Below are 12,866 nucleotides of genomic sequence, written 5' to 3'. Positions count from 1 at the left end.
TGAGCCAATCGCTTCCAGTCGCCCTGAACGTTAAGTGCCCTTAAGTCCTCCTCAACTGCAAAAAGCAATCGTGTGCGCGGTCTACCACGAAATTGGCGGCCTCGTCCGGGTTCTCTATTGAATATTATCATTGCTTGTCGTTCTTCCAGCATACGGAAAAAGTGACCAGCCCAACGTAGCCCGCCGTGTTTTATTCATTTAACAATATCCACCTCTTCATACACTTGGTACAACTCGTGATTCATGCGACGCCACCAGATGCCCTTTTAAAGTTTAGTTTACTTTAGTCTTTTCACCTTGCGGGTAACATCATTATCACACGTTACTAGTGTTCCAAGATACCTACACAAATTCTTCCACCACTTCAAACTTTTCACCACCAAGCACCGTTTCGCTACCACTAGAACGTCCGGGCCCACGTTGACCACGAGCTATCAAGTACTTCGTTTTTGCGGTTTTGATCGTGAGCCCGATCTTCGCTATCTCCCTCTTGAAAGGCACGAACGCCTCTTCCACTGCCCGACGGTCAATCCCAATGATGTCGATATCGACCGCAAAGCCAAGGAGCATATGAGAACGTGTGATAATGGTAACGCTTCTCTGCACACCTGCTCTTCTGATAGCACCTTCGAGCGCTATGTTAAACAGCAAGTTCAAAAGAGCGTCACCCTGTTTCAAACCATTTAAGGTTACGAACGATGACGAAATTTCCACCACTGCACACTTGATTTCGATCCATCAAGCGTTGCACGAATCAGTCTAACCAGCTTCGCCGGAAAGCCATGTTCCGACATAATTTGCCATAATCTCGTCACTGAATCGTACGCTGCTTTGAAATCTACAAACAGATGATGAGTGTTACCAACTGGGAGCACTGCTGGGTGAACGCATACTGACAGAGTTGTCATCGAAACCTGTCAAATGTGAAACTGCACTCATTATCATTTGTGAACTGAAATCGATCAGGAGTTGCGTAAGGAGAACAATTGATTGTTAATTGAATTTGTTGCTAAAATTTATTCTTTATTTCTATAGTTGCTAAAAATCTAATCACGCTATCGTAAAATTCGGCCTAAATCTAAAAGTATCACAGTTTATATCACAGAAGAAGTAAGTTACACTAAAATTGAATTGTCATACTATTCCTAACCTAAAAACTAAATCACAGACTGTAGTAAACGTGCTTGAGGAACAATAGGGCATCATCAAGGAACTTGAATTACGCTCTAGACCGAAATATGTAAGCTACCGAAATATGTGTACTATTATGAACTAAAACTAATTGAATAAAATTTATAGCTTATAGCTGTTTCGCACAAAGTAACGTGTTTGCGATCTGCTGATAGAATCGGTGAAGAGTCCTTGTTCTTCGGAACAATTCTATAAGATATTTCGTCATGCCACCTTCGGACGACGGAGCCCAGAAAACAACAGTGGATAAGGAGAAGCAGGGTAGTTGCGTTCACTGCAACAGACCCGATTCATACGATAACTACGTCCAGTGTGATCGGTGCAGCGCATGGTGGCATTATTTATGCGCTGGAGTCTCCGACTCTATTGCAAACCGATCGTTCACATGCGAGGCCTGTTTACACGTTAGCGTGTCATCTCACGTGTCATCTTCAAGTAGCAGGGTGGCCGCAATGCAACTCCGTTTACGGGAAATGGAAGCCCAGTGCAAATTGGCCCGACAGGAACTTGAAAATGAACGACTGGCATTTGAAGCAGAAAGAAAGACGTTACAACAACGGAATAATCAATTACAGCAACAAGGTAAACAACGAACCGCTGAATGGGTTGATAGGCACGCGGGAAATGCGAATAGCGCCGATGGTCAAGGTGTCGACCGGGAAGCAGCTGCAGCCACAAACCTACGTGATGATGAACTCAGGGGGCGTCCAACTGTGCAGGAAGGACCGCATACATTGTCATCTTCGTTGCAAGCCGCTATCAACACAGCAGTGCAGGCGGCAGTCCAGGCAGCTCTTCAAGCAACAAACTCGTCGAAAGGTTTCCAGCATACCACCGGAGCTGAGATACCTATTCGAAATACAGGCGCGATTCCCAAAACAGCACCGAAAGACCTAACGTCTACCAGGATCGGGACCGAAAGAGGTAGTGAACGGCAGAAAGGTAAACAAGATCTCCCACCTCCCCCCGAAAAGCCACCAGGTAAGCCACTCGAAAATCAAACCATTTCCTCCAACTACAATCAATGGATCCAAGAATTATCCAAGAAGTTTTGCAATACAAATTTGGATCATGCTACGGCCACTACAGTGCCACCACACGTCGAAAGCGCCCCTTTGCGACCGGCACTTTCAACTAGAACTGTACAGCATTCTCAGCAGCATTCTGCTTCCGATTGCAACAATGTACAACATATTTTGCCCAACATTGATATTGCCTTGGGAGTGGGCCAAAATGTCAATAATTCCAATAATAACGTTCAGTCAAACGTGTATCCGGGATCAATCAATGTCTTGGGATCCTCGGGTATGCCCACTTATGTTCCCACCCCCTCGCAGTTAGCCGCCAGGGTTTAATTTGATTCTTGTTTTGTTTATTTCTATTGTGTAGAAAAAGACGTTCATCTCAAACGTTTTCTGTGCGACATTACATATAGATTTTCAAAACCAATAGAACTGAGCATTGTAGGGGAAGACGGCGTAAGAGCGCCCCGCCGGGGTAAAACGGACCACCCACAGTTTGGCATAAAAACGGCGGTTTTAATTAAAAGTTTACCAAGCACTTCCCATAAACACAAGATTTCTGACATTCCGAACCATTTAGAGCGATATTTACATTATTTTTTTCAAAAAATATCAAAAACAAAGTTTTTGTTCGTCGATACTGATTTGATCTAAATTTAACAGATGTTCGCTTAAGGATTTCGGAGGGTTTTTTTTTGTAAAAACATAACAAACATGCTTTAACAGAAATGTAAAATATACATTAGTGAAGTGAGATATGAATCGTAAGTGGGGTAAGTGGGGTGATACCGACCACTGTTGATGAGGTAAGACCGCCAACCCTAATTTATACCAAATAAAATGTCTAAACCGTTTTATCAGTTGTAACTACGTTGTACATTACTATTCAAGTAAAATGAAAACAATTATGTTAGAAATACAAGCCAAATCGACATATTTTTCCAAAATATGGGTGATGATCAGCATATATCAAAGTTTTGAGTTAATTAGCCCTAAAAGGATTCAATATCCCCGTTGATCAATGTAGAATTAATAAAACATTATGCTTTTTGGAAAAACAGCAAACTGGCATATTTTTTCGCAACATTGTGAATAAAAATCGTGGTGGTCAGTGTTACCCCGTGGGTGGGCGGTTTTACCCCGTCGCTAAAAATAATCGTGATAAGACATCCCTTTTTCAAGCATCAAGAAATAAATTAATTTTTACAAATACAACACTTGTAATATTTTTTGATCATGCCTGAGGCTTCAAAAACTACATGCTGTGCCGAAAAAGGATTTATTGATACTTGATTTTGACATATGAATTAAATTGCTTAGGCCGCCCTTACCCCATCTTCCCCTACAGCCACCCACGATTTTTAAGTCGTTAATGATATGCTATGTTATGCTATGAGCCTGTTTTAATCCAAGATATTGTATACAAATTGAATTTCGAGGACGACAATTCATTCTAAGGAAAGCAACGCAAATTCTATTTTCGTAAAATTTTATTTATGTACCCCGTATTACATAAAAGTAAATTCCATTGTACATAATACCATACTTATTTTCAAAGTTATTTGTTAGGTACTAATCGACTAAAGTTTGATATTCATTATGCAAATCTAAAGCATTAGATAAAGGGATCAGATAGCCGTAGCGGGATACGCGCATCTGTGCAGTCTCACCAAGCTCGTGGGTTCGAATCCCACCGGTCGAGGATTAGAGTAGGAAAATCTATCGACTTCGCAAAGCATCTTTGTACCCGCCACACGATATACAGTTGCAAAAATGGTCAACTAGCAAAGAAAACTCTTAGTTAATAACTGTGGAAGTGCTCATAAGAACACTAAGCTGAGAAGCTGGCTCTGTCCCAGTTGGACGTAACGCCTGAAAGAAGAAGAAATTTCCATAAGATATTGCCTCATTTTCACTATTCTTTTACAATATTGCATATCATCGTGGTCGATTTGTCAAGTTGGAAATTTTATTGCCTCTCCTAGGCGAGGCAACACATTCCATTCAAATCAACGAAACGCTGTAGCTTCTCTATGAAAGCCCCATAACATTGATGGGCAAAGAATGTTTCCATTTCCGTCCGTTTGTTGCGTTGTTCCGTCGCCACACCGTCAACAATGCTTACCCAAACACTTTTCTCCGGTTCTTCATTGGCACTGAAGGGGCATTCAAGCCGAGTTGGCAAGGAAGAGAAAAAAAAAGCCGAGAACGAGCAAATCTGCCTTCACATTCGTTGATATCACTAGGTTACGAGATTTGCATTCAGGCCGGGGTTGACAGTAGAATCTCCAATATACATATTTTACATATAAATGTGGAGTAGGGTGCGGCTTATTATTCAAAAGTTCCCAAAACCAAAAATTCGACTGTTCCTAATTCTGAAAAAATAAGTAAAAATGGAGAATGCTTTATTTTACAATTACTAGTAATAGTTTTAGACAAATTTAACGCACTTCAAACTTTTCATTAATTTAATTTTGGAAGAAAAACGGAGCTAAGAGTTTCACAATTGATTGAAAGTCATAAAAATATGAAAACATTACTGAAGGTCATATTGTATAACTAAAAAAATCCTCTTCAAATCGCTTTGACCACCTCTAAATCTTAATATTTTTCGCTTAAACTTTGAAGTTTCTCTTTTTATATGATTTGAACTCAGAAGACCATGTGAGTTTTGTGGTTTTGAGCATTTTCGAAAAATAAGCTGCACCCTAATGTAGACGATCCTCTGACAGCTTCCTGCTCGCAGAAGGAATGGCCTCGGCAAGTGGCAAAACGTTCACCGCAGAAACATGTGAGCATTTCCTTTCGCATTACATTTATCGTCACCCGTAGCATTTTCCGGCAACGGAGAGCTTGGAATCCTCTTCTTGCGGGTGAACTACATTCTTGAAGCATGCGATTTTTTCAAATTGTATTCGATTATTACGGTGATTCCGTAGGCTTCTATCTGAGCTGTGCAATATGTCCACAACGGAAGTGTGACCGGAGTCGTGATATGAGCCTTGGGAAATAACAGATAAGTGTGCATGGGTAGGAATTCAATCAAAATAGTGCAATATTCCATGTTAACCGAAAGTATTCGAGCGTGGAAATATTTCACAAATCAATAGACATGCGATATGAAATACACATTTCTCTTACTAGTTTTTTACTGCTGAAAGAATATTATGCAATACTAATTTTCGCGGTAAGGTGTCGTAAAAAGTTTCTTACAGTACAAGTCAAAAAATTTTCTAGCAAGGCAACCCGAGTGCTGCAACCATTTGCGTCAAAATTTGTTTGTAAATTCTGAAAAAAATTGCATAAATAATCATTTCGCAACTCAAATGCATGAAGTAATCTAGCCCAAAATTGCGACTAAACTTAAGTTCAGAACAGTTAAAAAAAGGTCCGAGTGGAACTCCCCAGCTACTTAAGATGCTGAAGCTTACACACTTAGGTTTTTTACGAGCTCGGCTGTGCAAAGCTCGGTTTTTAAATTTTAACCGAGAAACAGCTAACAAATTGTCCGGTGTCTTAGTAAGAAACCACGATTACTGATACACTGTGGCTGTGCAAATATAGGTTAAAAAAAGCTGAGATTCGACATTCTAAATTAAGTGTGTAGCTAAGACTACAGACTATACATATCAATGGTTGCTATTCCGTGATTGAGCTAAATCAGATGCACATAGAATCAACTAGAAGTTCGACTGAGATTGGCCATTATTTTATTCAGAGTGCATAATTCAGTGCCTCTATTTATACAGGGTCAAAAACGGCACCGGCCACGACCTTGCAGTCAGGTAGTATTGGGGGAAGGAATGTTAGTGTGTAACCTTTGCTATTTGGAGACCATGTTTACCTCTGCATCTCTACAAAGGTTAAGCAAAATGAATGTAAAAATAAAGAATATTAGTATGACATTTCATGTAAGAGCTGTCACGAATATTAAAAATTGATACGATTTTCGAAACGCTTACAAACAATCTGTTATACGATCACTATTTGATGTCACAGCAAAAAATTCTCAAATTTACATTGCACGTAATTCTTTATGATAATCATGTAAAACGAGTTGCAACTGAACATTCAACGATAATTAATGTAAACTGTCTCATTGCATTCGATAATGCTTGCAAACTTGAGTGAAACTGAAATATTTCATGATCTTCCATCCAACATTCGCCAATGTTGCATGCTTTCTTGCATCTTGAAAGTGAAATTGCAAACAAGAATTCTCGGTTTACATGATTCTACGATGAATATTCTGTCAAAAATAATGCACATGGATGGATTGACGGCTTGTCATTCCATGTGCATTATTTATGATTGAATTTTCAGCGTGAAAATCATGTAAACCGTGCCGTTTTGCATGCAACATTCTTGGAGAGAAGACGTTTCGCGTTCAATATTAAGGATTTTGGTAACAATGTTGTATATAATAGATGCCTTTATAGGTTTTATCATTGAATAATACATGAGAAATGGCTTTGCATGATAGAGGCTAATATTACGTTACGTGTAAATCTAAGATTTTTTTGGTGTGTAGTTTTGAATAGTTGGTCTCTTATTTTTGACAGCCTAGTCATCAGAGAACTTGAATATGGTCTCAAATCTTTTAGCTAAAAGCATTTTCACAAACTGGGACCATTTTTGTAATCTAAGTCAGAAATTTTCATATAACGTTAAACACCTAGAGGCTCATTCAATTTTTTCTATCAATACTCCATTATCAAAGTAATCCCAAAACAAAAAAAAAAAGACTTTCGATTATGAAAAATGATATACCTACCTTGATACCTTGATAGCTACAGTGTAGCGTCACGCCATTGCCGGGCGTATTGTAGAGCTCCATCTTCGTCGGTCTTGGGCGAAACTCTTCTCCAGTTGCCCCGAACGTTTAGGGTCGCCAGGTCCTCTTCCACTGCGTACAGCCAGCGTATTCGTGGTCTTCCCCGAAGCCGCCGACCTCTGCCTGATTCCCTGCTGTATATTATTTTCGCAATTCTTTCTTCCAACATTCGCACTAAGTGACCAGCCCACTGAAGTCTGCCGTATTTTACACGATTGGTAATATTCGCATCTTTGTACACTTGATACAACTCGTGATTCATGCGTCTGCGCCACACACCATTTTCGAGTTTCTCACCGAGTATTGTCCGCAGCACATTATGTTCAAAAACACCGAGAGCTTTCCGGTCTGACTCTTTCAACGTCCACGCTTCGTGCCCGTAGAGAGCTACCAGAAGAATCAATGTTTTATAAAGGGCGAATTTTGTTTCCGTTTGTAAGCTGCGGGACCTGAGCTGGTTACATAGTCCATAAAAGGCTCTATTCGCAGCCGCAACACGTCTTTTCACTTCGCGGGAAACGTCGTTGTCACATGTCACAAGTGTTCCAAGATAAACAAATTCTTCAACAACTTCAAACACATCCCCATCAAACATTACCTCAGCACCTACACCACCGTGCCTGACTCTATCTCTACCTGCAACCATAAACATCGTTTTGGTAGAATTAATGGTCAGGCCTATCCTCGCAGTCTAGGTAGGTATTATCATTGATAACGGAATGAAGGCTTTCCGTTCCAATGACGGGTCGGAAGAAATCTTCTTTCCCGATCTGAGCATTTGCGTCGCCGATGACTATCTTGACGTCTTGTTTTGGGCACTCTCCGTAGGCCTTATCCAGGCTCTCATAGAACTCATCCTTCATGACATCGGGCTTATCGTTCGTTGGCGCATATATGCTGTTCAGGCTGTAGTTGAAGAACTTGCCCTTCATTCTCAACACACAGATTCGGTCGCTTACCGGTTTCCACCGCATAATTCGCTTCATCTGCTTCCCAATCACTGTGAAGCCAACTCCACGTTCTGCTCTGTGGCCACAGCTGTAGCAGATGTGGTACTTGAATGAAGTGTTGGCGATGGGGTCCACCGCTCGGAATTCGCGTTCTCCGGTTTTCGGCCAGCGTATTTCCTGGATGGCTACCACGTTCACGCCGACATTCTGCAGTTCACGAGCCAGGAGCCCAACACGCGCGGGTTCATTCAAAGTTCTCACGTTCCAAGATCCAACTTTCCAATCGTTGTCCTTTATTCGTTGCCGGGTCTGTTGCCGTAAAATCAATCCGTTTGCTCCACTGTTGCCTTTCTTGGTTGGTAAAGAGTCTTCGATAGGCCACCTAACCAGGGTTGCGCTACCTACATCGTGCTAGAGGGGCTGCCTCCTCGGTGCTGACACGATACAGCAATGTCCGTTTGTTCTTTACATGATGACCACGGTCATAGCCATCACAACCATCCACCTTAATCAGGGCTTTGGACCTGTAGCTCTGTTTCTCAATAGTTTCAAATTCTTACGGACATGCTACTATGGTGAGCCGTCATGCGCTAGCGGTGTTGAAAAAAAAATTATATATGCATTTAAATGAATCTTTTGGCAATCTATCAACTACAATCGATAGCAAGGCTGCCCATAACTTCATATTTGTAACATTCGACAAAAGTAGGCATTGAGTAAATGGAATACCAAGTGTGTTTTTCATGGCAGTATGGGAGGAAACTAAAATTTCTAAAAATTACTATGAACTCAAAAGTTCTGATTTGAGACTGAAACTTTAGACAACTCATGTCACATACTGGGTGAATAGTCAGAAAATAATTCTGGTAGAAATTTCAATGCTACTACATTACGGGGCTCATGGTTAATCTCAATGTGACTGTTATGCGATTACAAATAACAATGCACTATGGTCCAGAAAGCAGTTTTACGCGGAAATATGCATTTTGAGCTTTAGAATGAAACATTAGACGAATATGGTCTTCTACAAAGTTGTTTGTATTAGTTAAGCCCTTTGTTTGGTGTTATTGAAAATAAGGGTAAACCACATTTTCATAGAAATTGTGTAACTAACTTTCTAAAGTTGTGACGAGAAATTAATATAAAAAAATAGTTTTGTAGGACCACCCTGCGATGTTTAGGAAAAAATGTTCTAGATTGGTCAAATTTTGAGCTACAGAAAAACTTTTTTTGGCAAAGTTGATCAAAATTTCAAGTTCTACTACTTTGCCTAAGAGTCTATACCAGTATTTTTGCAAATAAAAAAATTGATTATATTATTTATGTGATATGGTGGACCACCCTAGTTTTAAATGACACAGTATGAAAGCTTGTTTTTAGAAACAATTTTGTAGAAGATCATTTTTGTCTACAATTTAATTTCCATGCTCAATATGCACAATAATAAAGAAATACATACTATGAAAATCTTCAAAATAGTTTTAGAGCCCTATCTTTCTAATTTCGGATTTCTCGTCAAAGTGGTCTATGAACGACTTTTAGAAATTAATAAAACGCAAATTTTCGTTTAAAAATATTGACGATCTATTTTAGTTCAAAATTATTAAAGTTTTTCTGCTAAAAATCCTTTGTTTTTCAGGGCATTTAATTGGAGTTACAAATATTACACATCTGTAATTTTTTGATATAATATACAAATTTATTTTGTCTTTTAAATGCTGTCAAAATATATTTTTTATGTTTGCCCCAATCAGAGATAATCACAATCCAAGTTGGCGTGTTTTTGTGAGAAAAACGACAATAACTCTCAAACGGAAGGAGATAGCGAGTTTTTTCACTCACCGAATTACGCATTTTTTAATTCTCTAAAAGTGTTTCATAGACAACTTTGATGAGATATTTGAATTGAGAACTGTAGAGCCAGAAAACCAATTTTGTTCGGACCAACCTATGTTACCGTAGGAAAAAAGCTATAAATCGGTCAATTGAAGAAATAAAAACAAACTTTTTTTGGCAAAGTTGCTTGAAATTGAATGATTTACAACTTTTCTCAAGCATGTATAATATAATTTCTACAAATAAGAAATTTAGTTACACCATTTCTATGAAAACGTCTATGTTCTATGGTCCACCCTAATTTTCGATAACACCAAACAAAGGGCCTTACTAATACAAACAACTTTGTAAAAGACCGTTTTCGTCGATTCATTCGAAAGCTCAAAATGCATCTCAAATGCGTAAAACTGATTCCTGAACAAAACAACTTGGTATTTTTTTCGACTTTTCTAGAACAATCTCACAGATTTCAGTGGGTAAGTTGATCAAAAGTATTTATTATTTGATTACTCACCCCGGTATCAACTCGAAATTGTCAAAAATTTCGAATGTGACAAATATGCAGTTATGGGCAGTAGGATGCCAGTACACCCGATTCTGTTTTTGCACGGGGAATGCGTACCGTGCCAAAAAAAAAAAAATCAGTTCAAAACTTCAAAAACCATGCAAAAAAAAAAAGGTTTTGGCGAAAAAATTGTATGGAAACTTTTATCGCACGGCCGTGTAAAAAAATCCGTGCAAAAACAGAATCGGATGTACTTCTTTTAAAAATATAAATAATAATTGTTTGAAATAGCATGCATGGATACTCAAGTTTTCATCGAAAAAACTATCAAAGTTACTCCGTTTTACGGTACCTACATGAAAGGCTTGTTCTTAGGACGAAATTTTGATTTTCTTTTGACTCATCCGAGACAACCAATAGAGTAGATGTACATACCAATAGTGGAGGTACTAAGCACGATTGATCTTCTTTTAACCGCCTGAATTCAAGAAGTGCAATTGATGTACATGTTAATGTTGTAACGGGAAGTAACGACCATTGACTTAATGAGAAAAATAATTTTATCGTAATAACCCACGGCATGTCAGTGAAAAATAATACCTCTACTATTGATACACTGTTCCTTTAGGTGCGGTATATTTTTGATTAGTGTTTCTATAGTTGCGGTATCCGTGATTTTCTTATGAGATCCTCCAGTAAAGGAACAATTATTACTTTCTTTCGGTAAACAGCGTAATAGTTCACGGTGTGTTTTTGACAGTTCACGTTTTCCAGAACTCTTTTTGACTGTGTACAAGAGGTAAATTCATCTGCATCTTGTAACAAGAGGCAAACTTTATTATGCAGATGAATTTACCCAAGGATGGAAATCTAGTGATCATGACAAAATCCATGATGCCTCGCGTTGTTCTTTATCCTGCGATCATAGCAACAACGATTAACTTTTTGTCGTCAAGTTATTTTTTTTTTTTATGTAAAAAGTGTATTTATTTGGTCGATTTGCTTAGAAATAATTATTTACATAATTGTTTAAACTTCGACTTCTAAAAAGAAACTTAATGCATCTACATCTATCCTGCCATTTGAATTCTCAATGAAGGTAATGTAATTGACTAATGTTTTCATGATCATTGTTTTATCTATCGTCGACATCCATTCAAGAGAAGGGCGTAGAAGTTCACTGCAAACAAAAGAGCGCCGGCGACCAGTTATTGCCATCAGCCTTCGTTGTAGAAGCCTCCACGCATCTTGCACTCTCGCACAAGAGAAAAATTTGTGTTCAATCGTCTCACTAGGTCCAGCACAGTGAAGGCATTGTTCTCCATCTGTTCGTCGCATTCTAAACAGCAGCCGCCGGTGCGGCACTTTCTGATTTGTCCACACATAAAGCGCTGATTTTTGTGACGACAAGAGTCCACGCGTCGCAATAGTCTTCCATATACGAGGCCAGTTGCAATTTGGATAGTCGATTTCCACTTTCGGTTTGTCCGTTCGATCCACGAAGAAACGGTGGATGAGATCGGCGGAGGGGAGGTGACGGATTTGGTAGGGTAAGTTTGGGAGATTGCTTATGATTAGCTTTAGGCAAGGAAGGTCTGAGATGGAATTTGCTGGGAGAGGATTTACTTGGTTTATATAGGATTGGTAAAAAGGAAGGAAATCGATCTCTAACAGGTGCCGGTTAATAAGCAGTGATGGGCATTTCAAACTTGGAAGATGCAGATTTAAACCGCCATCCTGCTTTCTGCGTGCCAGTTGCATCATTGGTATAGTCGCAGGTGCTCCACGGAACAAGGACCTTCGCATCGTCGCCGTCAGTTTTGCCACATGCACCGCCAACGGAGTCAAGTGTGCTGCCATGTACCACATTTTTGAAGACAAAAACGTGTTGAACAAAATCACTTTTTGGTGTAATGTTAAAGAACGTTGTGAATGGAGCCACACTTGATGGGACAAGTTTGCCACAATTTTGTCCCAGTTCAATGTTACCATTTCTCGCACGGAGTTTGTGTAAACTATTCCAAGAATTTTGATGCTGTTCACCGTTTGCAACCATGGAACAGTCAAAGGGACATCGGTTAGCCCAACGTCGATTGCTGTTGTTTTATTTTCGTTAAGAACAGCTCCAGACACGCGTCCAAAACATCGAAATAATTCTCTCATTGCATTCAGTTTTTGAACGCTGGTAACAATGGCACTGATGTCGTCAGCGTAGGCCACAATTAAATCTCTGCCGCACACTTGCCCCAGCCGACGCAGTAGAGGATGTAGGTAGATTACAAATAGGTGCATAGACAGCGGATCCCCTTGGCGCACGGACCGCTGAATCGGGAATGCGGCAGAGAGGAAGCCGTTGATGAGTAGACGAGAAGAAGAGGCCGCTGCTATTTGGGATAAGAGGTTCACCAGTGCTGTGTTAAAACCCATGTCACGCATTGTGTTAAACAGAAAACCATGATCGACTCTGTCAAACGCATGATCGAGATCGAATCCAATCAATTTAGCAGTTTGTCTGTTTGATTTTA

The 12,866-nt window shown here is 39.6% G+C and overlaps 1 protein-coding gene across 1 annotated transcript; it reads left to right on the top strand.

The window, feature by feature from the left end:
- The first annotated feature begins 867 nt into the window (after positions 1–867).
- On the top strand, positions 868–2,546 carry LOC110675191. The gene is made up of 2 exons (XM_021839599.1): positions 868–1,110; positions 1,169–2,546. The coding sequence occupies exon 2, from the start codon at positions 1,398–1,400 to the stop codon at positions 2,544–2,546; it is 1,149 nt and encodes a 382-aa protein (XP_021695291.1). The 5' UTR covers positions 868–1,110; positions 1,169–1,397.
- The last annotated feature ends 10,320 nt before the right edge of the window (positions 2,547–12,866 follow it).

Source organism: Aedes aegypti, chromosome 2 (genome assembly GCF_002204515.2).
Source record: "Aedes aegypti strain LVP_AGWG chromosome 2, AaegL5.0 Primary Assembly, whole genome shotgun sequence".
Lineage (NCBI taxonomy): Eukaryota > Metazoa > Arthropoda > Insecta > Diptera > Culicidae > Aedes > Aedes aegypti.
Note: the sequence above shows the minus strand (reverse complement) of the source record. Positions and strands in the feature narration are given on the sequence as shown.